Below are 26945 nucleotides of genomic sequence, written 5' to 3'. Positions count from 1 at the left end.
GATATTTACATGGTTTTATCATTTATTTCTTCTACGCTGCTTTGAAATTAGTGAAGCAGTTTAGATGTTGAACTGTTGAGTAGCTCTGTATTATCAAATATAACCTCCATCAGATTTCCTTCTATAATATTTACTGAAGTAATAGTGGATTTATTGTGGTTGTGTTTTCTCACCTTGGCAGAAACACAGAACTCCCTGTGTTGGTTCAACAGCTCTTGAGTCTCGGCCATATTTGCCCCCGGTGATGTGTGCGTGGCCAGGTAGTGGTCACCTGACTGCTGCAGCCAATCCATAGCCTGCAATCAAAGAACACGTTACCATCACGCTGCCTTGTGCTTCTTCCATCACTTTCCAGCACAAGGACTGTGTTGTACCTGCTGGGCGTGGCTCTGGAACATCAGGTACTGCTGACATTGATCCAGTCGACGCTTCTTCAACGTCCAGAAATGAAGAACTCTGTTTTCTCTCTGGAGCAGCTCGCTGAGGATACCTGTGCACGCAGAGACACACCTGAATCAGTAAAATTAACCCTTTATTGTCCACATACATAAACTAATTACCCATGGCGTTCCTCAGGGCTCTGTCCTTGCTCCACTACGCCTTCGAACGTGTATTTCTGTGTGTTCGTTCACCTTTGACTTGCTGCTCCGGGACCCTGGAGTGCCCGGTGACCTCGGTTACCCCGGAGACGGTGACGCTGTGGCCTGAGATGTTCGCCATGGTGACGCTGTTGCGATGGATGTACTTGAGGAAAACTTCCGCGTTTCGTCTGGCCAGAGTGCAGGCCTGTTGCCGTGGAAACAAGACTTTTAATGACCCTGGGATATTACATTAGCACAAGGACATTTATGAAATACCCTAGAGTTTATTATAAGCACTGTTTAGGACTATCAAGGAATATTCAAGACATTTTCAAACATTATCCAACAATATTAGACTCTCAACGAATATTAAATAAGAGAAGCAAACAAACAAATTCTCTTACAACTACATTATAGTGTGTTAGAGACCATTTAGAAACCAGAGTCTGTCACTTGCTCTTAAACAGATTATTTAAGATAATTTTTGCTCATCGAGTATGTAAGACTTTCCGGTGATCTCCCAGCCCTCCTCACCTTTAGAAACGCCTCCTTCTGCTCCATGTGTTTGTTGATGAGCGGCAGGAGCTGCTCCGGCTGTCTGTCTCCTCCGCCACACCAGTCCTCCTCCCTGCGGTACTCCTGCTCCAGACTCTCCAGGACCCCACACACCTGGAGAGGCAGACAGACGGGTAAGGAGATGTACAGACTTGAGGTAGTGCAGCACGACAGGTAGAGATAAACAGTCTGTGTCACCTGCTGGGACGTCCTGTAGAAGGCAGCAGAGGCGTTGACCAGTTTGAGTCGGTCCTCGATCCTCAGCATCAGCGTCTGCCAGTGGAGCGCCACCGTCTGGGCGCAAGACCTCACTGCATCTGGATCATAGTGACCTGACCTGAGGGGAAGAGGTCAGAGGTCACGTTGTTGGTATGGTGGACAAACAGTGGATGAGGATTGACCTGTTAGCTCTGGAGGTAACTCACCTGACCAGCAGCTCTGCTCTCTGCTGCAGAGCCAGCGCCACCTGATGAGTCCTCTGCAGGGAGTCAGCATGGAGGAGCGCCTGGAGAGACAGATTGTACAGGCAGCCGTGAACACAGGTATGTCCACTTCATTTCTATTAGTCCAAGAAATAGGTTTTAATAGGTGCTGATTAGTGTCCCGTTGCCGTGGTAACTTTTATATCTGTCTCCTGGGATGGACAGCAGACAGCCCTGCCCTCTGCATGAGGGCAGCATTATTGATTCATCACTTATCAGAGATCCCTGTATGCACTATATATGAGTGTGTGTGTGTGTGTGTGTGTGTGTGTGTGTGTGTGTGTGTGTGTGTGTGCAGTAACCTCTATGGCCTGCTGGAGGCGCTCGTGCTCCCTCTGCAGTTGCTCTGCCTCAGATAAACAGCTGGAGTTCAACATGCAGGACGCCAACATGACCTCGCCCTCTGAGATCCAGCCCAGCACCTGAGACACAGACAGTTAGGGATCATCACTCACCTGCAGTGCCTGGATGTCACCTGAAACTGTGTGTGTGAATGAGTGTGTGTTACCTGTTTGACCTGGCTCTGCAGGTGTCTCAGCTGCAGGTTCTGCTCCAGGTGTGTGTGTGTGTGATCTGCAATCTGCTGCAGTTCCTTCTGTTTGTCCTGCAGGAGGCGCTGCAGCTCCTCCACCTGAGAGGACAGACCCCCATCTGCCTCTGACAGCTCAATACCTGAAACACACACACACACACACACACACACACACAGACACACACACACACACAGACACACACACACACACACATTTTGGCTGTTAGGTCCTCACTAGTACAGCAGTACAACTGTACATATGTGTGTGTTCATCTCCATTAATGTGTGTGTCCATGTATTTTCGTGTGTGTGTGTGTGTGTGTGTGTCTCCATGGCAAATTCAATACGTTGGTTTCCATGGGGACCAGCTGTGTGCTTCAGAGAGCAGTTTCCATGGCAACCCTATCCCCCTTTCCCCCTCCCCCCATTATCCTCTCTGCCCCCCCTTTCCCCTAATATCATCAGTGCATAACTGAACTGGTCAGACTGTGGTATGAAATGTGCCGACTGCTTTCTATTCTATTCTATTAACAGTCGAGGTGAATATGATTTAATCATTATGGTTTTATATCGTGTCCTCTTCCAGAGTGTGAACTGGTTTTCTTTCCGCCTGTTTGACCTTTTGCTTGTTTATTGTTGGTTGGTGCCATCAAGGATCCCAATCTCCCCCACCCCCCTCACATACTGCTCCAAGCCCAAAACCCATTCAGACTACTGGAAGCAAGCACTTTAAGGACCTCATAAACCCTTTAAGGTATCTCTACCTCCACGCAAACTTGAAATCCTTGATCCCCATTTTGGACTTCCAGAAGGAGCACTGGACCACTGTGGAGGACGTATGGAAATCCCCTCAAAAGCAACTGGAAACCATCGAGGATGGACTAGAAACCACTGAAGGAGCCCTGAAACCCACAAACACTCCTGGAAGTCCGTCAGTGTCCCTGTCGGTGACTCCCGGAAACCCCTATCTCTGGAAGCTCCTCAAGGACCATTCAATGCTCCCTGAGAGAGTAAAACAATAAACACCTTGCTTCCTTTTCGGGCAATCCCCTTCAAGACTACAGGAGCACTAACAAAGATCTGTGGAACATCCTCAAAGACCATCGAAAACCTCTTTAGGAAGGATTCAAATCCACTCAGAGATCTCTGGAACCGCCTCAGGACACATTAGAAACCATCCAAGAACCTCTGAAACCCTTGTAGGAAGAACTAGAACAACCCAAGAACTTCTGAACACCCAATATGGAGAACTAGAATCCAATGAAGGATCTCTGAAACCCACTTAAAGACTCCTTAAAGCCCCTCCAGTGACTCATGTGGTCACTTTCTCATTTCTTGTGGTGTAATCCTAGGGCGCCATTCTCTTCTGTGTTTATAAGCTGCCATTAAGTTCTGTCATTCAAAAAACATGGAATAAGTTTTGTCGATATGCAGATGACACTTGGCTTTATGTTTCTTCTCACCTCGTGACCTCAGCCCTGTTGACAGCCTTGTTAATTGCATTTCAGACCATAATTGAAAGTAATCAACGTAGTAATGATTGGCAGCACTAATCATGACAGTCGTAGTAATAGTAGCATTAAACACAGTGTTAGTACAAGCTAACAGCAACAGTTTGAGTCTGACCTGATGCTTGGACCTCGTTGATGTACTGCTGAAGGTCATGACCTTGTTGTATGACCTCATAGATCATGTTGTTCATAGCCAGCCTTCGCTCCATGTGCCTGCAGATCAAATAATCAGTCAATCAATCAACACCTGCCATGATCTTATATTGATGAGTCGTTTTAATGCTGAGTGAGGACGATGTCTTCAGCTTATTTACCTGTGGATGCGTTGCTGTGCTAGCGTTAGCGCCTCAGGGCTAGCCTCCACTAGTCGTGACTGGCCCAGTGCTAGCTTATCCTGGGCTAGCTTGTCCTGGTTTACGTCGGCTAGCCGCGGTGATGCTAGCTTCTCGGTGGAGAAGTCCTGGGACTGTTTCTGGAGGTCCTGCTTCCAGGCGTCCATTTCCCCCGTGACCTACAAAACACACACAGAGGGAGTTTAACCCTGATCCAACTAATGCAACACAGAGAAGGAAATTTAACATTTGTAATTAAAAAGCAGTGTACCTCCAGCGTGCACTGCTGCAGTATGCGGAGCTGCAGGTAAACATCCAGGCGGATCTTCCTCTGGTGGAAAAGTTCCTCCAGCTGAACATGAGACTCCTCCAGCTGCTGCAGCACCGACTCCACATGGGCCACCGAGCTGCCCTGGGGCCTGAAACAAACGCACCCACACGTTATACAAACCTGAAAACAAACCAACCCAAAAGGATGTAAAAGTTAAAAGTAAAATGTGCCCACCCACACAGACTATATTATCCTAAAAAAAAAGGGCTGAACACCATAAAACAAATGCATCCACACAAATTATACAAACTACATAAACCCCCCACGAGGGCTGTGCAAACCTAAAAACAACAGCACCCACTATCATTACAAACTCCCAACTCCTCCACAGGCCTCTGAGCTGCCATGAGCAGTGAAACAAACGCACCCACGTAGGCTTTACAAAGCTAGAAACAAATGCACCTACATGCTTTATAAACCTGAAAACACATGCACTCACAACTATTACAAAAACTAACTCCACTCAGGCCTCTGAGTTGCCCTGTGGAGTGAAACAAACACCTACACAACAAACGTACCCACACAGGTTATACAAATCAGAAAACAAACGCACCCATACAGGCCTTACAAACTTGGAAAAAAAAGCACATTAATAAAGTATTTACAAGCTAAAAAAACTAATGCACACAAACAAGTAGCTCATTCACACATTCTACACAAACTAAAAAACAAGCGCACCTAAAATAGAAAATGCACCCACACACTCCAAACCAGCACGGATCCATAAAAGCTTTTACTTTGTCTGACTTTAAAATAGAAAACAAACACCTGTAAAGGCAACACAAAACTAGAAATCAAACACACCCACACATTCAACATAAACATGAAAACAAACGCACCCACATTTTCTATATAATCTAGAAAACAAACGCGCCCACACATTCTATCGTCACCTTCCTAAAATAAACGCACCCACACTTTCTATATAATGTAGAAAACAAACGCACCCACACTTTTCTATATACTCTAGAAAACAAACGCGCCCACACATTCAACATAAACATGAAAACAAACGCGCCCACACAGAATTCATACACCAACATCACATGGCCAACAGAGCTGCCTTGAGATCTAAAACGAACGCACCCACCCAAGTTTTGCCAATCTAAAACAAACACGCATCATAATGACGCACGCCGGTTCAACACAGGCCTTTGTGCTGCCCTGGCAGATGAAACAAATGCACCCACACAAGTTATGATCAAGCTGTCCGTGCAGTGCTGAGGCGTGAATCAAACACACCCACGCTCTCCGTGTGTACCTGAGTTGCAGGATGAGGTCTTCTCCTTCCCGGATGACACTCATCGCAGCTTCCTGTGGGTCAGGGTTAGAGTTAGGGTTAGTGTGGGGGTTAGAGGTGCAGGGTCAGAGGTCACTTGGATGTTAGGTTGTTATGATGGGGTCAGCTCAGACGGGCGGGGACAGAGGTCAGCAGGTACCTGTGTGTTGGCCTGCTGCTGTTGCTGCTGGCTGATGAGAGTCTGCAGAGCCTCCACAGTGTCGGGACAAACACAGAGATCTGAGGAGAGCTGCTTCTGGAGGCCCTCCATCCACACTGAGAGCTGAGGAGGAGGAGGAGGAGAGAGGAGGAGAGGAGAGGAGGAGGAGGAGAGGAGACAGGAGGAGAGGAGAGAAGAGATGAGACAGGAGGAGAGAGGAGAGGAGACAGGAGGAGAGGAGAGAAGAGAGGAGACAGGAGGAGAGAGGAGAGGAGAGAGGAGAGGAGGAGAGGAGAGAGGAGATGAGAGAGGAGGTAAAGATTGGAGGAGAGAGGAGAGGAGGAGAGGAGAGGAGACAGGAGGAGAGGAGAGAAGAGAGGAGACAGGAGGAGAGGAGAGAGGAGGAGAGGAGAGAAGAGAGGAGACAGGAGGAGAGAGGAGAGAGGAGAGGAGACAGGAGGAGAGGAGAGAGGAGGAGAGGAGAGAAGAGAGGAGACAGGAGGAGAGAGGAGAGAGGAGAGGAGACAGGAGGAGAGGAGAGAGGAGGAGAGGAGAGAGGAGAGGAGACAGGAGGAGAGAGGAGAGAGGAGAGGAGGAGACAGGAGGAGAGGAGAGAGGAGAGAGAGGAGTAAAAGGAAGAATATGACCCATTTGTCTTGTTGTCACATCTGGTAATAAATAATAACCACAGCCACATTCATTACATCATCTCTCAAATCACAGCACGCAGTACATTATACTGCATCATACTGCAGTACATTATACTGCAGGATAATGTACTGCAGTACATCACAGTATTTACACCTGTGTGTGTGTGTTACCTCCTTGGTGTGTGTGTAGAAAGAAACAGCGAGATCCAGCAGCAGCTTCCTCTGTTCCACCCGCTGGATAAACGCCTACATACACGACATAGAGTAACAACACGTTAACAACACGTTACTTTAATCATGCCATTAACTTTCTCGTGTATCATGGATGAACAAAAACTCATTCACTTGTTCTCTCTCTGTCAGAGTTACCTGCATACGAAGCTCCAGGTCTCTGGCTGCCTGGTAGATCTCCTCCTCCTCACACTCTCCGGACTGAGCCAGCTGATCCGCTGCTTCCAGAAGCTTCTCTGCATTAGTGTAAGTGTTCTGACACACACACACACACACACACACACACACACACACACACACACACACATAAAGAGGTACATTAGAGGTGCAGTCATTTGGTTGGGTGAGTGCTGAGTTAGTACTTGGATCAGTACTGTACATGTTGCATATGTAGTGATGGTTTTTCCTCAGGTCTCTGGAGGACGTCGGTGCTGTGAGGAGAAATGTTGATGTTCTTTGACAAAGTTCTGCATTTTCACGTCTTTTGGACGATAATCATCATGAGTTTTGTTGAAATTTAAACAACACAGGTTGTAGTTTTTGGAGGCAGATCACTTTCTCAGTGGGTGAAACCAACAATCCGACATCTACACCCACTTCAGGCTGGAGGTGAGAAACAACAGGGACACAATTAGTGGCAACTATTTGTGCCACTTTTAATGTGAACAACCAGTGAAACAGCATGAACGTCCTCAATGAGAGACTGTCTGAAAACATGCATCATTGTCCCTGTTTTTAAATAAATATATGAGAATTGAGAACGACTGTGATGCACACATTCGATCTCTCACATGGTCGGACAAAACAAGTCCTGAGGCACCATCATCCAAACCTTAAATTTACGCTCGTATTTCATCAACGTAGCTTTCTTCTTTAGCGGGACGGTAAACTAAGTTTGTGCATTACCTGTGCGACCTGCTGGAAGTCGTCGTGGCGTTTCTGCAGAGCTCGCGCTCGGTGCAGAGACTTCCCCACGCCGCTGTGTTTGTTCAGGAAAACCTCACCATGCTGCTCCACCCAGTCCAACACCTGAGAGGCAGACAGGTGCAGAGAGGCAGACAGGTGCAGAGAGGCAGACAGGTGGAGACGTTAAAATGAATCTGGACCCTAATGTGAATCTAGGTCTGGATCTGGATCTGGATTTGTCGTACCTGTCTAACGTCCTGTTGAAAGACGCACAGCTGCAGGCGTTGGTGGAGGCGGAGCTTACGGTGCTGCCACGCCCCCTCCACCTCATGTTGACCCTGCAAAAAAATAAAACAAACAAACGTCAAATCAGTCCACCTGCCTGTCTGTTGGTCAGTGACAGAGAGACAAAAGGATGTGAGACGGGCTAAAGTGAGTCGTACCTGCATCACCTGGTGCAGAACTCCCATGATGCCATGTGTGGCCGTGGTGAAGTCTGGTTTGGTTGCTGAGTCATCAGATTCGGTTGCTGGGCAACGCTGGAGGACGTCCAATAAGGCTTTACCACTCTCACTGACCTGTAGACAGACAGGTGTTGAGATAGACAGGCAGGTGTTGAGACAGACAGACAGACAGGTGTTCAGAAAGATAGACAGGTGTTCAGACAGACAGGTGTTGAGACAGACAAGTGTACAGACAGACAGGTGTTTAGACAGACAGGTGTTGAGAGAGACAGGTACCTGTGTGTAGTTAGCAGAGATCTCCTCATTTAGTTCCTGGTGTTTCTTTATTGCAGCTTCCAGCTCTGCTGTTGCCGACGGCAACGACCCTTCAGAGCACACCTGAACCCAACCCTCCACCTTGAGCAGAAACTGAACAGCCAGACGGACAGGTAGAGAGACAAACAGGTAGACAGACGGACAGGTAAAGAGACAGACATGAAGACAGTGGTTAGTCCTGTGAACGTCACCTGACTGATTGAATACAGTCTCTACAGAGGGAGGAGACAGAGACAGGTAGACAGACAGTGAGACAGGTAGATAGACAGGTAACATAGAAATATAAAACTAAACTAAAAATAGGAGACAGACAGGTTGACAAATAAAAATACAAGTTGAAAGGTAAACAGGTAGATGATATGGGACAACAGTCAGGAAGACAGGTAGGTAGAGAAATAAAAACACCTGTAAAGTAAACATAGGTAAATGTAGGTAGACAGACAGGTAGACACCAGGTGGGATGTGGACAATTAAAGATGGATAGAGAGTGAGACAAGCACAAAGACAGGTAGACAAACAGGTGTAGTAATCACCTGTTCTGCCCCCTGGTGGAAGCCAGTTGCCATGGCAAGCGTGTTGCTGCGTTCCTCCAGAGCCGTCGTCAGGGACTTCCAGTCTTCCTGTAACCGTGACGACACCATGGCGATCCGCTCCGCCCCGTAGTGACCGGCCTCTGCGAGCCTCGCCGCCACGGTAACCACGCTGTCCACGTTCACACTGCCGTTCTGTTCAGAGACATTCAGAGACGTCGTTAAGGGTTCGTTAAGAATCTCGTTAACACCAATCACAGAGCGGGAAAGCAGACTGACCATGCAGTTGGCGGTGAAGTGCTGGTGTTGTGTCTGGAGGTCGAGGGCGTGCTGGTGGTTCTGGCCGACCTCCGCCAGACTCTGCGTGAACAGCTCTTTACTGTGGGCGATCCACTCTGACATCTGAGAGAGAGACGGGCAGAAAGAGTGAGACAGGTCACACAGCAGCTCAGGTGTTCAGAGTGCATCACATAAATCAGCTGGTGCAGGGATACACCCTAACTAGACTCCACCCCCTCCTTGCACAGGTGTACTTACAGACACACCCCCTCCGCTCACCTTGGTGGCGTCCTGTTCAAACAGGTGCAGCTGCAGCGCCTGGTCCAGGTGCAGCTTCCTGTCGCTCCAGCTCTGCAGCAGGTGGCTGCGAGCCGCCTGCAGTCGGTCCAGCAGAGACGAGACTTTGGGCGCCACGCTCTGGAAGTCCGCCCCGCCCGACAGCCAGCTGCCGTGGCTACCACCGCCGCCGCCGCCGCCTTCGTTAGAGGCGTCGCCATGCGCTGGCCCCAGACGCATACGCTGGAGCAAACTGCGCCCCTCTCGGTCGAGGGCGTCGACCGGCGCCGTGGCGATGGTGTTACGGAGACGACCGTGTTCCTCCAGGAGTCTGGGGAGGGAAAACATGGAGGTAAATATAATCAACAGTTCTAATACACAATCAATAACCTATTAATGATCAATAAGTATGACTGAGGCTCCGTCTCACTTCCTGGCCTCGTCGACGTCCTGGGGCTCGGGGATGCGGTTGAGCCCGACCTCCAGCTGCTCCAGCTGGGCCAGCAGCTGCGTGGCGGCCCCCGAGAACTCCTCCAGACCCAGACGCAGCTCGGTCCACTCCACGTGGTCGTACTCCAACGAGCCGCCAAGGTCAGAGGTCAGCTGGGAGGGGTCGACGAGCCGGGACAGACCCTCCACCGACACCAGGCTGGTCTGGAGACAGAGACAGGTTACTACGGATACAACACTACTACAGTATTACTTCAAAAACAACCACACCCCAACAGCAATACAATAAATACTACTGACCTTAACAATAATTACACTCTCAGCAAATACTACTACTACGTTTTTTTTCTACTAGTACTACAGTCTTGTACTTCAACTGCCCTAAAACTCAAGTAGCAAAAACTATACTGCACAAAAGTCCACCAATAGTACTGCAACACGATGAGTACTTTTACTGACAGCAGATTACTGTGGTAGCAGTACTTCAGTTAGCGACATAGCATTTCAGTTAGTCGCAGTAGTAGTACTTCAATCAGTAGTAGTACTTCAGTCAGTAGTAGTAAAAGATTAGTTAGCAGCAGTTGTAGTATTACTGTTAGCAGTAGTGATACAGCGTTTAGCAGCACTACTGGTACTTCAGTTAGCAATGGTAGAAGTTCAGTTAGCTGCAGCAGTACTTCAGGTAGTAGTATCATAGTTATTAATAGTAGTACTTCAGTTATGCAGATTTTTAGTGCTTTAGCTTTCAGCAGCAGAACTGCAGTACTTCAGCAGTATTATAGTATTACTTAGGTGTACTGCACTTTCCAGTATTAGAACATAAGTTATCAGTAGTAGTTGTACTTAAGCTATCAGTTCTTTAGTTATCAGTGTTAGTACTGCAGTAAGGAGCAGTAGTACTGCAGTAGTACCTCGAAGCTGAGCTTGGCGCTGCCCAGGTTGGTCTTGTGTTTCTGCCAGAAGGTGTCGGGTTTGATGAGCAGCGCCGTGTGGATGCTGGAGGAAAACGACTCCTGCAGCGTCCGCAGCACCGGCTTCACGCTGTCCCACTTACTGCCGCGCATGTCCACCACCACGGTGAAGCCACGAGCTCGCACGTCCTCACTGACAGACAGACAGGTGGAGGCAGACAGACAGGTGGACAGGGAGACGTAGTGTTAGTCCAACCCGAAGACGTCACTGAGAGAGAGACAGGTAGACAGGCGTACCTGGGTATGGTCGACAGGTATGTGACCAGCCGGCTGAGGTCCTCCTGTTTTATTCGATCATGATTGGTCCTGGCAGGGAAGGTCAGGATTGGTCCGCCTCGTTTGTCCCGCCCACCTGGAGAAAACAAAAACCCCAGTTAAAGTTGAAGTGGGTCACATCCTGCAGCACTGGGCCGCCACCTGCAGCGATGTTTGTGTGAGTTACCTGACACGAAGGCCACTTTCTCTCTGAGCACCGTCAGGACGTCGACCGCACGAACACACTCTGCTTTACCCGAACCTGAGACACACACACACACACACACACACACACACACACACAGAAATCTTCAGTTCAGTGGGTGGAGATCTGTCGGAGGAGTTTTTACTCGTGACTTCAGTGTTTCTAAAATCGTGTCAGTTTTTCTCTGCAATGAGAAATTACACACAAACATTTCAGCTGCAGCTCAGATCAGTGATTCTAACCATCGATCAGTTAATCAATTAAAACTGTTGCAGCAAGAATGTAAACATCTCACTGCTAATCGTGGGCTGTGATTGGCCAAAAGCACATTAGGAAAAGTCATGAACATGAATACCTGCGTAAAATGTCATGGCAACGTTTATTTTCATTCTCAGTGAATTTCTTGTTATTTCTCGGATCAAATGATTGAACTGTTTTGTTTATGAAATGACTTCTGAAATTCGCCCAGTCCGAAGTGACACGTCGTCTTTGTCCTGAACCCGAAGCTGTTCAGTTCACTGTGACTTAAAACAGAGAAGAAGAAGCAGAGAATCCTCAGGAGATTATAAAGGTTGTAGCTGATTCATTTTCGATTGATTGATCCGTCTGTCAGCTCTAGTCACTGTTTCTCATCTACATCAAATAATTGACCATCAACAGAAATAAACTGGAAATTACTTTGATTGATTCGGTGTTGAAGTTATTTTTCAGGCAGTTAGAGCTTCTCCTGTCAGGAGTCTGGATATCTTTGGGTTTGGTTACTGAAAACAAACAATTTGTCAACTTTATTTCAGGATGTGTTAAATGCAAATATAAAACATTTGCAAAGTAAATTTCCATCTTATCATTCATCAGCTTGCACTTCTCTGTTCTCACAACCAGCTGTCTGTCAGTCACCCACCCAATGTCACCCACGTGCCCATGCGTGACATAAACAAGACCGGTCTCCGCTCGTCCATCGTGGTCAAAATCTCCACCTCAGCAAATCGCTTCAGCTCTAGATGTTTCAGAGAAGCTCCACGACTGACCGATTGGCGCTGGCATCCCTCGAGCTTCGCTGCTAATGTGTTGAGAACCTGAACTCTGTCTCTCTTTGGGTGCAGCCGCAGCCCGTCCGCTCATCCGCCGTGCCTCGTTCTCAGTGTGTGTGTCATGTTTTAAAATAGTAAGAATAAAAAGCCGAGCGAACAACATCAAACTGTTTCCAACCGTCCACCGAAAGGAGCCAATCAGGCTTCAGAGAAACGGGCTGACAGACGTTTCAATTAAAAAGCTGAGTCCTGCAGCTCAGTGTGTGTGTGTGTGTGTGTGTGTGTGTGTGTGTGTTGCAGACAGACATACAGGCCTCCCATGTGCATCAGATCATCCTGCACAGCGGGAGGAGGCTAATCCAACACACACACACACTGAGGGCATTAAACGTCTCACATTAGCAGCTTGGCGAGCAGCGATAACCCTCAGAGAGAAAACCTAAAAACAGGAAGGAGATGAAGGAGAAGTGAAAGGGAGCCTAAACTCCCTCCTCGCACTGTCCTCGTTCTCCTTCATCACCGTCCTTGAATCCTTTCTTCCTCAGACCCAGATCCACCGCCTGTTTCATCAGGACTGACTGTCTGACCAGGAGATCCTCCCGACACTCCCTCCTCAACTGTGTCACAGCACTGAAAACACACATCTGCACATAACCAGGTCAGTCCAGCTGTGGTGAAAAGGAAACCTCCCTCAAACAGGTACAGAAAAGCTCTGTCAGGCAACACGACCCTGAACTGAATATTTGGAAGGAATGATAAAGACAAGCAGAGTCTCAATATGAATGTTGAGGCTGATATCAGTTTATTCCCGAAACATCAGGGTCAGTTTGTCTGTCGGCCGACGACAAAAGAAACACTGGACGCGTCTCGTTACCTGAAAGTGTCTCCTCGTTTCCCTCATTAATATCTTATGAAAGCACTTTCTTTATTTTGAATTATGTGAATCTGCATTTATTGATGTTCTGTTTGTAAATTCATGAAGTTATGATCCAAGTTTTCATGAGACAGTATCATCATTTGTTTTATATAGTTTTATCTCTGAAATCTGTATCAACAAATCATCAGTCGGACGACAGTATGAACGGTTTTCAGGAACTTGTCTCCTCACAGTTTATTTACTAAGTGATTAATTAAGAAAATAATTCTTCGATAACGTAAAAGATCATTAGCTGTGTTGTTACTTTCATGGCTGTTTCAACATCAACATTAACAGGCCACTCAGGCTCAAATTTTACTTTCCTTTCCCGATTTCGGCTTCTAACGATTATGAAAACAAGATAATCGAGATCAAACGATGATTGTGCCTCTTTCTGTGTCACAACAAATTTCACTCCCCCTTTAAAGACCACCCCCATCCACTTCCTGGTTACGTTTTGGTCTTCCTACACACTCCTACGTATGTTAGCGACGTATGTGTGTTTTTGGTCACACTGTGTTTTCGTGTGAGACTTTGAATTTCCAAGTTAAACTTTTATATTTATCATATTAATATTTTAAGCTGAGAATCAGACTCAGAACTTCTTGTATTTGCATCAAGTTGCTGGTGAAAAATAAAGTGTAAAAGTCAGTTCGCTCCAGTGGAGCTCTTACAATCAGCAGATGAATCATTAGTGGAAACTGTTGATCAACAGAAAAGCAATCAGCAACTATTCTGATCATCTCTAACTCGTTAGTTGCAGCTTGATGCTCCAGCTGTTATTTACATATTTAATCAATATTTCATATCTTCCGCCGCTCAGCTCACTTTCAGAGCACGACTACTGAAGTGTGGGTGGAGCACAGTCATCAGCTTGATGGTAGTGGTGTCTTGGTGGGTGGCTGCACTGTCATCTGAAGGTAATGTGAAGTAAAGTTGAATGGAACTGTATAAATTAAGTATAAATTAAAGGGACTTGTACTTGAATGTTTCTCAGTAGTTTAGTGGGTAAATGTCCTTTTTTTCTCCACGTTATTTACTTCACAGCTTCAGTCACTATTTTCTTCACAGTTTGACATTTTACAAACAAAAGAAATGATGAGCTGATAAAACACGAAGCAGTAAAATGCTTCTTTTCTAACGTTATGTTGGTCTGATCGTCTCCCTCTGCTCTTCCCTCCAGCTCCTGTCATCAGCGTCGTCGCTGTCAGGTCAGTCTTTCTACTTTTTCACTTGTGTCTTGTTTGTCTAGTTTGTTTCATACGACACAACTGGTTCTGGTTAAAGTTAAGGTTGAGTTCGGAGGTGGAGTCACCAGCCCACTGATTAGTGCTCATGAAGGACATTATTGTGTGTAGTCTGCTAGATGTTTACTGATACTGTATCTGTGGCTGTTTTTAGGTGGGTAGGTACACAGTAAATCCCCCTGCTCACTTCTGCTTTACACAGAAAACTGTATAAATGAAATGGGATTGAATATCCTGTATCAGTGTCGTCGACCTGGTAGTTTAAAGAAGGTGTCAAGTTGCCATGTTGAATATGACAGAACAGTTTTTTGTGATTTTTGTGAAAATACTAAAAAATCTTCCAGAGTTTTGTTGGTGGCTGGTTGAAAACTGAGCGATGGACTCATGACATCAGTAAATTATCTGCAATCGTGGCTACAGCCGGATTTTATTTCCATGTTACGAGTGATAGATCATCAATAAGAAATATGGGAACAGGCTGTTCCTTATCGCTGCTGATAACTGAGTTAAACACCACACTCCAGCTTCACTTCAGCCTCTATTTCCTGTGTGACTTAGCAGTTTGCTGAACAAGAGGAGGCAGAGATAAGTGTGTGTTTTCTGTGTAATCAGAGAGTGTGTGAATCCCACAGACTGGTGTTAGAGTAGTAGACCTCATGTTAATATCTCGCAGGTCTGAGAGCAGCTAACAGCCTGCACACACTAATGAGTTAGTGGTGGGTGTTTGTGGTCTGTTAGAGTGTAAACATGACACTGTGTCTGAATCAGCCATGCTGCTCCACACTGGCTATCATCAGAAAACTCAATTAGGGTTCTGATTGATCCCTGATCAGCTGTCTGTCAGACTGACTGATCCGAGAACAGCTGTCAGTTTACAGACTCCAGACCAGCTGTCAGTCAAGCCGAGTCCACACCAGCACCGAGAGCTGGAGAAGGGATTTCCATTGTGATAAAGCTGTCTCACACTAATAACACACACACACACACACACACACACACACACACACACACTCACACTGAGTCAGTGTAAAGCCTAAAATAGCTGCTGTGCAGAGCAGATGAAAAGCCTTCAGAGAAACTTGCTGTCAGTCTGTCAGGACTCATCACACTGATTATACAACAAAAAATAATGAATACATTTCACCACACTGTCCTCTGAATCCCCAAAATGTCAGCCTGTTACAAATGAAGACGTCAGAGCCCCGATGACACTGGATTCTTCAGCCGATCATTTTCTTTTAACAACTATTACTACTTTTCTTTTTGGAAATGAACATAAATCTAAAAAAAATAATTAAATACATAAAATAAAGAGTCAGACTGTGTCATGAGTTTATATTAGGGGTTATAATGAACTTATGTTGAGGGTTACTTTCACAGTTTTAACATTAAAATGTAGAAAAATGTAAATATACTATATATGGTAGCTGCAGCTAGTTCACAGTAAAAGCCTCATAGTAAAGACTCTCACCAGAACACAGTAAAAAAAAGACACCTATCATTTAACACTAAGCTGCTTCACAATAAAAGTCCTCCAGCTGCTTCACAATAAAAGTCCTCCTGCTGCTTCAGAGTAAAATCCATTCAGCTACTTCACAGTAAAAGTCCTCCAGCAGCTTCACAGTACAATCTCTCTAGGTGCTTCACAATAAAAGCCTCCTAATTGTTTTGCAGTACAAAAAAAATCAACAAATAAACATTATTTTCACAGTAAAAGCTTCACAGCTACTTCACTGTAAAATGCATTCAGCTGTTTCATAGTAAAGGCCCCACTTCACTTTGTATTTACATTGTTATTTACAGCAGGTTTATGGAGAATTGTGTCAACATTTTAATGCAAATCGGACAGATTTTCATGTGTCATACCATTCATTCATGGCCTCACCTCTTTCATAATAATAATAATAATATCAATAATATAATAATAATAATATAATAAATATCTGAAGAAATTTAGATCTGATTTGCTTAGTTTCAGTTTATAGGCCAAGAATCTGCAGCTTATTTAAAGTCTTAAAAAACACTGAAGGTATCAAAGAGCTAAATATATTTCCAGGGCTGCACCTCAACTGAACCATTATTTACGTCATTGATTCTTCTGTCGGTTCTTCTTTCAGTCGATCAACCAATCAATCATTTGGTCTAAAATTTGTCAGAGAACAGCAAAAAGAAATATCTGTACAGTCAAACTTCTTGTTCTGTGTGACCAACCGTGTAAAACCTAAAGATCGAAGCTGCACATCCTCTCATTGAAGGAGATCGATTGATTATCAATACAGTTTGCGATTGATTTTCGGTGGCCCGACTAATCGACTGTAGTTTTTACCTGTCAGTAGTCTGGTAATGTTGGACGAAACATCAGTTCTGTTGCTATGGTTACCCGCAGGTTAATACAGCACCTTGAGGCCTGAATTTGGAGGATTAAAAAACGATGAGATGATCTTAATTGACACCAATCAGCCAATCAGAAGCCAGTATTTTCTGTGGTGGTGTAAATACTACTGAGCCAATACTGCACTGATACCTCAGTTGGAATGAATGGAACATGAGCGTCATGTGACTACATCTGAGCAGCTAATGAATGTATTTTAACTGAACACACACACACACACACACACACACACATACATTTAATAACCAAGCAGGCCTTCCCACAATCCTCCTTGGTAGGACCCTCCACCCCCAACACACACCTCAGTGCCATTGGACGGAGGGATGCTAACACACACTTAACACCCAACACACACACACATTCATAGCATATAGCCTACACACACACACACACACACACACACACACACACACACACACACACACACACTCACACCCTACCTGCCGTCGCCAGGCCGTCCGGGCCCGCTTCTCCTCCTCCATCCACCGGATTCATCCTCCCTCCTCCTCGCGCTGCTCCACCGCCTCCCTCCTCCTCCTCCTCCTCCTCCTCCTCCTCGCGCTCTCTCCTCCGTTATGTACCGTCGGTTGCTCCGCTCCTCGCGCCTCCTCCCTGCCTACCCGTCCATCCCTGCGGGTTTACATCAGATCGGATCGGTCCAGGCTCCCGGGCAGGCCGGCGGGCGGGTGGTCGGTCGCACCGTTGGACGGACGGATGTGTTCCCTTCCTCCCGGTACCGATCACTGCTGCATCCTCCTCGGCTCAGCCTCGACAGTCCTCCTCCTCCTCCTCCTCCTCCTCCTCCTCCTCCGATGCTGCTGCTGCTGCTCTTACGTTACCGTGATCCCGCGCGGCATCGCATCACATCACGTCACCGTTACTGGTACCGTTACCGTTACTGGCTGCAGATACCGTTACCGTAGCCCCGGTACCCCTCTCCCTCTCCCCTCCTGCCGCTCCAGGCAGCGGTCGGTCGGTGTGTTTGTGCACGCAGGCGCACCGCGGAGAGAGGGGCGCTGTGCACGAGGGCTGCAGCAGCTGCTGCACCGATTAACACACACACACACACACACACACACCCCGCCTCTCCCCGTTACTATAACGTTTCTGTTACTGTCGGTACAGTTACTATTACCACTGGTCCCGTTAACATGACGGATTCTGACGTGATCAGCTGCGAGAAGCATCTCAATTATTTTATGTTAATTATAATTTTTTATGATTCTATCCTTTTTATATTATATTATATTATATTATATTATATTATATTGTGTTCTATTTCACATATAAATTCTTTATTAACGGACAGTAGAATCCAAATTTAAATAAAAGTAATAATAACACTTTATTTATGTTGCACATTCAATGCAAAGAGTTACAAATACAATACCCATCTCAAAATGCACTAAATTACAACACTTACGAATGAATGATTAATATAAGATTCGACTAATATTTCAAGTTGTATTTGATTTTCTTGTAAGAGAAAGAATAAAAAGGAAAATGCCACAATTCAAGGTATAAATACAGTGATCAGAAACAAGAGTATCTTAGTCTAAATAAAGACTTCAGAAGAGCATCAAAGGATGAGCACAAAAAAGTGTATTAATGAAGCTGCTGCTGTTTTGTGATTTACTCATTCAACTGAAGCCAAAGCGCCACCCAGAGACCAGATCAGCACACAGCAACCTACTAACACAGGACACTGTGGAGACAAGGAGTTAACCATTTACACTACACACTTTACTTATTTTATCTAAACACTTATCTTACAATATTTCACACAAAATGCCCTCACAAACAGAAGCAAATCGTAATGCCACATTCTGATAAAGCTCCATTTATAAGCTGATTATTAACATTTTCAAACGCAGACTGTATGGATTATTGTAGAACGTTTATTAATGATTTATTAAACATTTATAATGTCTTACCGATTTTATGCTTTCTATATAATCTTTTTTTATCTTAATTATTTATTATTTCATTTATTATGTTACTATTATTCCATCTGCATTTAAAAATCTATGTTTTTTGTAGAGAGATAGATTTTCTTGGTCTGATTTGGTGCAGAGGGGTGTGCGTCCTCGCAGCGTCTTGACGTCATGTTGCCGTAGAAACAGAAGCGCGTCGCCCCTCGCTCGGCTGCTAAAAGCTAACTGTGCTAGCTGGATAAAACGTTATTTTTGCAGCTCCGTAGCGTCTGTAAACTAACGTTCAAACATGAATAAGTCAACGGACGGTTAGTTTAACCGGTCAACGTCACTTTTTATCACAGTGAATGTTTTCTAACTGTTGGCTAAAACCACAAACAACAAGACTCGTGTTCGGCTCCGAGTCGTGCTAACAGGTGTTGAGCTACAATCTGTGACTCTTCAGATTCTGTGACAGCGGAGGAGAGAGCTAAAGGAAACTGGACAGGTGAGGAGTCAGTGCTCCACAGACATACCTGTAACACTTACATATACCCGTACGTATAATTAGAGACAGAATATGTGAATAATATGGAGTCACATCGTTTGGATAACAGCTATTTGTGACTGTTTAAATCCTGCAGCGCTGACACTTTTTGGTGAAGTGACTAAAATACAGTGTTAAAAACAATAGAGCTTTAGAATAAAATGGTCACAGAATTTTGACAGGTTGCATAATTTCATCTAAAACCCTTTTCCATGCATTCTGACGTCAGTGTTTGTGTTTTTGTGGGTTAACCAGACAGTGAAAGGCGGTGCAGTGAGGATGGAGTCGGTGGAGGAGGCTGTGGTGTCGGAGCTGAAGAAGCAGCTGCAGGATGAAGACCTGAACCCGGAGCAGAAAATCAACCTGCTGAATAACGGCATTAACAGTGAGACAACCAGCTTCATCACTGTCATTGTTATATGCAAAATTATCTAAAAAATTCTTACATTCAACTCGGTGAAGGCTGAAAACACAGACTGTAATACCTGTCTGCCACTCGCCTGTGCAACTAACAGTCATATGGTTAATCTCCTGTTTATGTACCTGATTAATCACTTTGTTTATAAAATTCAAGAAGAAAAAGTTGCATCTTGAAATTAAATTTGAAATCTTCAAATGGCTGGTTTTGTCCAATTAATAGTCCAAAACCCCAAAATACTCAATTTAGAATAACACATCAACGACACACATATCTTTATTTCTTATTTGCAGTTTAATAGAGATATCTGTTAATCTTTGTGTTGCTGTGTCTCCGTCAGAGGCTCTGAACGTGGCGGCCGTGCAGACCGACAGCAGTGTGTTGACTCGTGTGAAGTCTCAGTTGTATCACACCGGCGTCTTGAGTCAGTGTGTACGCGCCCTCTCTCTGGATCCCATAAGACTGAGGGGCAACTGGACCGGCGCCGCCGCCACACTCGCCCAGCTCACCAGGTATGTCTCAGAGTACAGACATACCGTCATTTTATCTGTAATTTATTTACTAGGAAGGAACGTCTGAATCATTTTCAGTTTGTTAAAAATTATTTTAAATCTTAAGAGATATTTATTGTGCCTAAAAATGATCAGTGTCAGTATTTAAAATATTTTTTTAATGAAGAAAATGGTAGAATTATATGGTTTAGTTTAACAAGTTTAAGTGTACAATATTCTAATTTATAAAATATTTAAATATTTTTAGTTTACACGACAGTATTTTAAATCAAGACAGATTATTTGTTTAAAATATTTGAACGTTTTTTTTTACAGTATTTTAATTAAGAATATTGTCCGTCCTCTCAGTTCCTGCTGTGTTGGGGTTGACCCCGGGAAACATTCGAAGGCCTTTCATAGGCTGTTCCTGCCGTCAGTCATAGACAGCCTCCTGTCATTGGCCAGCCAGCTGATGAGGCGGGTAGAGGTGAGACGAGACGTTCCTGCCTGTCTTTATAACTTCAACATATTCCTCCATAATTTAAATTTTTAACTTTTACCGTTGAACTATCTGAAGTCAAACTAGATTTATTTCTCTGTGTCTGTCAGAGTTCGTCTCTGTTCAGGAAGGTGATGGATTCAGTCAGCTGGCTGCTCAGAGCCCACACACAGCTCACCACACAGGGTCAGTCATCTCACTCATAGTTGATTAGTTTGGTCTGTTTTTGGAGGAGTCCTGTGATATTATTAGTTTCTGGTCAAATCAGATCTGTAAGAAGAAAAACTGTCTGTTTGTTCCTCCAGTTCTCAGCTCTGTCCACTATGAGCGGATCCAGATGTGTGATGACGCGACTGTGTCTCTGCTGTGTGTCCAGCTGTGGATTCAAACCTGCACAGCCAGCAGGTAACGTACAAGAACACAACACACAGAGATACTGTAGGGATTCTGTAATGTAATATCTGATTCCCAGCAGAGTAATCAAGCTTGAAAAAGGTCAGAGTGTGTTTGAAAAGTAACATCTTTAAAAGTTTTACTTTACCCAGACCAGTTCAGGTGATGTGATCCAACTTCAAACTAGAAGGTTTCAGTTTTTTTAATAAACTCTTTATAAAACTTGTCTTTCCATGTCATGCCAATAAAGCAAATTCAAAATAAAACTCTCTCTGCAGGGACTTCCTGTCCAGGTTGAGTGATGACTCCGTCCTGTTGCTGCTTAACGAGGCTGTCGGCCAATTAGCTGTCAGCTCTGACTCTGTGGTGGGCAGGGCCTCCGTCAGGCTCATCCTCCTCATGGCCAATCAGCTGCAGCTCCGCCTTCAGCCCCTCCTCCTCAGCTTCAGAGGTCAGAGGTCACACATAGTATCAGCTGAAACCTGCCTCACTGCAACATGGTAGACTGTTCAGTCAAATGTACTGAAAGGTCAGAGGTCACTGTCCTCCTCTCTCTGCAGGTCTGGACAACCTGCTGGACAAAGACTGGAGGGGGCAGGGCTTTGACCAGGAGGTGGATCAGCTGATTGCACTCATCCAATCAGACAGAGGCACGATGAGTCCCTCTCAGGTGCGTCTGGATACATCTCAGTCTTTTCCTTGAGTCTTAGTCCGTCCCACCTGAGATGCAAGGACAGAGGAAACAAGGAAACGTTAGAGAAGTGAGACATCCTTTCCTCATCTGAAGCCACCTGTTTCTTTTTTTTTGTAATTTTTAAAGTGTTTATTCTTTTTAATATTATGACATTATACAATAATACATACTGATCCAGCTGTGATCCAGCTGTGATCCAGCTGTGTCGTCATCACAGACAGACCTGGCTTCAGATGATGGTTTTGACAAAAGGACGTTTCATTGTTTCCTCGTTTCCTCTCTTCACGTCTTCAGTGGGATGGAGGAAGGCAAAGACGCAGGTGAGGGAAACATGGACGCACCTGGGATGTTTCCTCTTTCTGTCTTTCTGTTGGTTGACCTCTGACCCCTCCTCTCTCTCTCTCTCTCTCTCTCTCTGTGTGTAGGTGAGTACTGAGCATGTGCGGGCGGCGTGTGTGATCCAGGCGGCCTGGAGGTCGTATCAGACCAGACGCAGAGTGAAGAGTCTGAGCAGAGCTGTGAGCACGCTGCAGAGGAGATACAGGTACCTGACTGAGCTGCAGTCAGCTGCACCATAATTAACCTTAAAGGACAAGTTCAACATTTTTCTATCAGAGACTGAACATTCTGGTAAAATATCAAACTATTTTCATAAGTAATTTATTGCTTCAATCATTTTTTAACTTCTTTAATCTTCTCAAATGTGACCAAACTTATACTGTGATTCATTTTTAACTGTTTTCTGATGTTAAATACACCAAATAATGGATTAACAGATCAATCAAGAAAAAAATTGGCAGATTAATCAATTAAGAAAGAAAGTACTCGACTAAAGTACAGATTTGAGGTAATTGTACTTGTACTATACTTCTTGTACTCCCCACAATAAAATTAGGTTTAACTTTTCTTTGTGTGTGTGTGTGTGTGTGTGTGTGTGTGTCAGGGCTCGGAGGAGGCAGCAGCAGCAACAGAAGCAGGCCCAGCAGTGGGAGGAGGAGTTGAAGTACCAGGTAAGACCAAAGCCCGACTGACAGGATGCAGACAAAGTGAATAAGTGTCTCATTTATGTGAAGATACAGTGTTCGCCAGAATACAGCTGCTGCCACCAGGTACGGTCTTATGGCTGTGTTAGCAAGAGCTGTGGACATGTGCAAACATTACAGTGTGATGGATGAATCATGTGATTTTTATGTTGCAGTTCTCTTCCCATGAGTATCAAAGAATATTCACGTCTGTGTGTGTGTTTCAGGTGTGTGTGAGACGTCAGCAGGCGAGGAGGGCGTTCCACCAAAAGCAGAGACAACTGCTGCAGCTGCTTCCTCCTGGTAAATACTCACACTCTACATTTAGTCTTCGTCCTCAGATCAGGGAGTAGAAGGGAATCTTTTTAGTAGAGAAATCAAACCAGGCCCGACCTCAGCCTCTCAACGACTTTTTCTTTTGTTTCCTGAAGTCGCCACATTAGCTTTGTTTGCCCTAGCGACAGTTTAAGTCTTTGTGTGGTGAAACCTGGTTCATTATCATATTCATTTTCAATGGGAGTCGAGTTTTCTCTTTTCAAAGCAAACTGACAACAAGCGCGTCAAAACACCCACTCCTGTTGTTTTCTGTGTGAAGTCCTACACACCAGCAGCTGCATCTTGAAACAAGTTCATTCTCCAGAAAAGCAGCAGTATTTTTCTCTCTCCTCAGATCAGCTACTACTTGTTTTGTCAGAGTGGAAGAAGAAATCTTTGTTTATACAGGTCAAAAAAAGAGAGAATCTTTTCAATTAATCTCTGAAATGTCAGACAGAGGAGAGATGCTGTCGCTTCTTTGTACCTTCTATAGTTTGCAGTCTAAGTTAATGTCCAAGTGATGGTGGGACGATTACGAGTCCAGTAGTTGTGAGAGTTTCAATGTAAAAACAGCCCAGTGTGTGTGTTTGTGTTTTCAGACCAGGTGCAGTCGTATCTGCAGGAGTGCGAGCGTCGTGCAGCCGTGGTGATCCAGAGCTTCTGGAGAGGCTTCAGAGAGCGACGCCGCTACAACAACACACACCGACACACACTGAGACACACACGCTCACAGCAGCAAGCCGCCAGGACGCTGCAGAGAGCGGTACACACTCAGGACGATGCTCACTGACATGATGCATTCTCCAATCCCCAAGACATTAACCATCACTGCTACCGTACTGGCTTGAATATAAGATGATATTTTTTACTGAGAATGAGGTTTGAAGTCTGGGTCGTCTTATTTTCAAGGACGAGACTTCTGTCTATCAGCGTTCTATAGAGACTGATGCATTATGGATTGTTTGTAGCTTTAATGTTGCTAGGCTAACGTTTACAGCACTAGTTTAACCTGCAGGAGTTTCTGAAGGATGCTGTGACAGGCTTTAAATAAATTCATGACCAGTGAAAACGGGTTCACATCATCCGCCGACGTCTTTGCAGCAGAAATGAATCGGAGAGAAAATGTGTCACACGGCCGAGAGTCACAGCTGAGACAGACGAAGAGCTCAGAAACACTGAAGTCTGAAAAATACTATCAGAGAAAATGATTGTGACGCTTCAGCGGTCTGACAGGAGAGAGAGTGAAGATCCTCTGATGTGGGTTTATGTACGACTGTATTTCATGTTTCACTGACACCAGAGAAAAGGAGCTTACTCCCGTCCCCAGAAAGATCGTCTTATATCTGTGCCAGTACGGTCAAACCCCCCACCCCTGAACCTCACAGTCACACATTACATTATTATTGAGCATCAGGGAAAATGTCCTCACTCTTATAGTTAAATAAAGAAAGCAATACAAGCCCACTCTCTCACACAGAATCAAACACCTTACACATGTCGTCGACTCCTCCCTCTTTCAGGTGCGTCACTTTCTGCAGGAACGACGGGCAGCGAAAGCCCCGCCCGTTGCACCTTTCTGGATTGGTCAGAAAGGTTTGACGGACAGCAGGAGGGCGGAGCTGAAGGCACAGTTGGAGGACTACATCGCTGCGCATCCTGTAAGACGCTCAGTTCGTACTTGATGTTTTATCTCCTGATGCTTCGCCGTCATCACCGTGTCTCTGTCCTCTGTCTGCAGTCGTCACACGTGTCTCCTGAGGAGTGTCAGCGTCTCCACGAGGAGGTGCAGCTGCTGCTGCTGTCGGCGCTGCAGAGAGGAGAGCAGCGGAGGAGGGAGGAGCAGAGGATGGAGGCGCTGCTGGCTCACACACACACTCAGCTGGAGCTGCTCAGAGGTCTGGACACAAACACACACCTCCTCTTTACGAAACATTATTTTTACTGACGACTGTAGAGAGAGAGTGACGATAACCTCAACCTTTAATCAACCCACAGATGCCCCGCCCCTCTCTGTTGTCACGGCGACAGATGCCGAATCCTTCCTGAGCCTCTCCGGTCCCGTCGCCGCTCGTGCCCGTGACGCCCACAACGCAAGGCTGCAGACGAGCCGGCTGCCTTGGTGGAGGACGCTGGGAGAGCCGGTCGACGTGTTTACCCCCGCCCACCTGCAGGATCTGGAGGCGGAGCTTGGAGGACTGTTTGTAGGAGGGTCAGCGGAAGTCAGCAAACTCACTGAGGTGGACAGATTAAACCTTTAACCTGAAGACTCACTGATCTGAGTTCAGCCACCTGGTTCTTTCAGAGCAGTGACAGTGTTGAAGCATCATGTTTATTGTCACAGCTGAAAGTGTTTCTGACGTCCAAAACATCAAAGGATCAAATGTGAAATGTGGCAGAGGAAGGTAAAGGTGTGTGCTGGAGGAAGCAACCACAAAAAACAAACCACAGTCGGACTCAGCGGTTTTTATTCACATACTGCGAACGGTTCATCACATTCAACATCTTTATGTCAGAATGTCATTTCATACGTCAGTATGATAAAAAACATCCATTATAGCTGATGTAAAGATACGACATTACTTTACTGTCCATGATTCATGCTGCCATCTAGTGTCCGTCCACAGAACATACCTGAACCTTCACTGGATTCACCTGTTCACACCTGTGAACGCTCCGATCTGTCAGTGCTCTTTGCTTCCTCAGCTCACCTCTGGAGTCGATCAGATGTTTGGACCCTCATGGTTTTTTGTGTTGAGCTGGATTAAACTGAATTCTAACAGACATCCAGCAGAGGGAACATCTGTCGGCAGGTAAAACTCCTACAGGTAGGGATCAGACAATGACTCAACTCCACATGGCTGCTGTTCAGAGTTGTCACTGCAGTAACCAGCGTCAAACAGCAGGCGGAGCGTCTCCTTCACCGCAGCAGCTGTTTGATTGAAGAGATGTTTTTACCTTGGACAGAGGGAGGGGAGGGTGCGCTTGTTTTTGTGCAGCCTGTGTGGATGATCTTTGTTTTGAAAAAGGTAGTCACATATTATAACGTGTATAAAATGTTTGAACTCACACTGTACACTGATGTTTTTTTTACTCATTAAAGTTTCAAACTGGATGAAAAGTTTAATATTTCATCAGTAACATTTGAAATGTTCATATAATGTTAAATGTTCCTGTTTGAAAACAGTGGGATGATCCTGCAGCTGAAACGCCCAGATGCAATCAAAGTTTTTGGTAACACGGCTGCCACACGTGCGCTGGTGTCAGAGACGGTCCAGCGTGCAGAGCAAAGCCGATCGATCACACTCATTGATTATTGATCTGAGCCGCGCGGCCAGCTGAGGCTCAGCAGATGTTACATAAGCAGCTGTTGGTCTGTCAGAGGGAAATAACTGGAAGAGAGCAGCGGTGGAGACGAGGAGGTCGGAGTGTTTTACAGGACAGGTAAATATTTTATTTCATTTCATTAGAACCCTGTCGCAGTGTGATCAGTTCAAGGAAGATAATGATTGATTATAGATTGAACTACCCAACGTAAGTACACATGCATTCTGCATCAGTCATACTTTTATATTTGATACTGAGGAACATTTTACTGATAATATTCACTGTGTTTTACTAAGGCTCTGAATATTTATAAATTTATATATTTTGTTTTACTTTTCTACTTAATGATTTCCTTTATTATTTTATATCTCATAGTATTACAGTGTTTTTTCAGGGAATTGTTGCACAAAGAGGTTTTAGAAAATGTGGATACCAATAATATGTTTCC

The 26945-nt window shown here is 45.3% G+C and overlaps 2 protein-coding genes across 5 annotated transcripts in view; one reads left to right on the top strand and one right to left on the bottom strand.

The window, feature by feature from the left end:
- The window catches only part of LOC111646852 (kalirin-like), a 38148-nt gene extending 20759 nt beyond the window's left edge, over nt 1-17389 (bottom strand). The window contains exons 1-27 of the mRNA XM_023396416.2: nt 17322-17389; nt 11278-11352; nt 11073-11187; nt 10776-10968; nt 9845-10068; nt 9418-9745; nt 9139-9261; nt 8863-9054; nt 8291-8422; nt 7994-8128; nt 7796-7888; nt 7551-7673; nt 6783-6899; nt 6585-6659; nt 5764-5886; nt 5586-5638; nt 4265-4412; nt 3976-4172; nt 3777-3874; nt 2127-2290; nt 1921-2040; nt 1562-1641; nt 1335-1473; nt 1116-1250; nt 633-786; nt 375-490; nt 174-296 (exon numbers count right to left, since the gene is read on the bottom strand). Coding sequence (XP_023252184.1) covers nt 174-296; nt 375-490; nt 633-786; nt 1116-1250; nt 1335-1473; nt 1562-1641; nt 1921-2040; nt 2127-2290; nt 3777-3874; nt 3976-4172; nt 4265-4412; nt 5586-5638; nt 5764-5886; nt 6585-6659; nt 6783-6899; nt 7551-7673; nt 7796-7888; nt 7994-8128; nt 8291-8422; nt 8863-9054; nt 9139-9261; nt 9418-9745; nt 9845-10068; nt 10776-10968; nt 11073-11187; nt 11278-11352; nt 17322-17376 — 3630 coding nt within the window. The 5' untranslated portion in view covers nt 17377-17389. The remainder of the gene's footprint in view (nt 1-173; nt 297-374; nt 491-632; nt 787-1115; nt 1251-1334; nt 1474-1561; nt 1642-1920; nt 2041-2126; nt 2291-3776; nt 3875-3975; nt 4173-4264; nt 4413-5585; nt 5639-5763; nt 5887-6584; nt 6660-6782; nt 6900-7550; nt 7674-7795; nt 7889-7993; nt 8129-8290; nt 8423-8862; nt 9055-9138; nt 9262-9417; nt 9746-9844; nt 10069-10775; nt 10969-11072; nt 11188-11277; nt 11353-17321) is intronic.
- Nucleotides 268-26239, top strand: iqcb1 (IQ motif containing B1). 4 transcript variants are annotated; one of them, XM_087171131.1, is made up of 21 exons: nt 268-1678; nt 6777-6890; nt 9442-9766; nt 9901-10084; nt 12872-12984; nt 14066-14162; nt 14426-14453; nt 19597-19726; nt 20100-20271; nt 20620-20737; nt 20860-20935; nt 21055-21154; nt 21421-21593; nt 21703-21812; nt 22262-22380; nt 22780-22846; nt 23086-23161; nt 23773-23936; nt 24694-24831; nt 24912-25068; nt 25169-26239. In XM_087171131.1, the coding sequence occupies exons 8-21, from the start codon at nt 19621-19623 to the stop codon at nt 25429-25431; spliced, it is 1839 nt and encodes a 612-aa protein (XP_087027257.1). In that variant the 5' UTR covers nt 268-1678; nt 6777-6890; nt 9442-9766; nt 9901-10084; nt 12872-12984; nt 14066-14162; nt 14426-14453; nt 19597-19620; the 3' UTR covers nt 25432-26239. The 4 variants fall into 4 exon arrangements, with proteins under 4 accessions (XP_087027257.1, XP_087027256.1, XP_023252186.1 ...); XM_087171130.1 differs by having other exon boundaries at nt 9387-9766; XM_023396418.2 differs by lacking the exons at nt 268-1678; nt 6777-6890; nt 9442-9766 and having other exon boundaries at nt 9808-10084.
- Nucleotides 26240-26945: the final 706 nt, after the last annotated feature.

Source organism: Seriola lalandi, unplaced genomic scaffold, assembly GCF_002814215.2.
Source record: "Seriola lalandi dorsalis isolate HSWRI2012SDOR001 ecotype SW California unplaced genomic scaffold, Sedor1 jcf7180002054977, whole genome shotgun sequence".
In the NCBI taxonomy this organism is placed as follows: Eukaryota; Metazoa; Chordata; class Actinopteri; order Carangiformes; family Carangidae; genus Seriola; species Seriola lalandi.
The sequence above is the reverse complement of the archived record's forward strand: the minus strand, read 5'-3'. Positions and strand labels throughout refer to the sequence as shown.

Excerpts from the sequence above, each read along its gene's own strand:
- iqcb1 (XM_087171131.1), top strand. The coding sequence starts at position 19,621 with ATGGAGTCGGTGGAGGAGGCTGTGGTGTCGGAGCTGAAGAAGCAGCTG. Across the intron at positions 21,594-21,702 it reads CCTCCTCCTCAGCTTCAGAG|GTCTGGACAACCTGCTGGAC; the intron begins GTCAGAGGTCAC and ends CTCTCTCTGCAG. Across the intron at positions 25,069-25,168 it reads TCAGCTGGAGCTGCTCAGAG|ATGCCCCGCCCCTCTCTGTT; the intron begins GTCTGGACACAA and ends ATCAACCCACAG.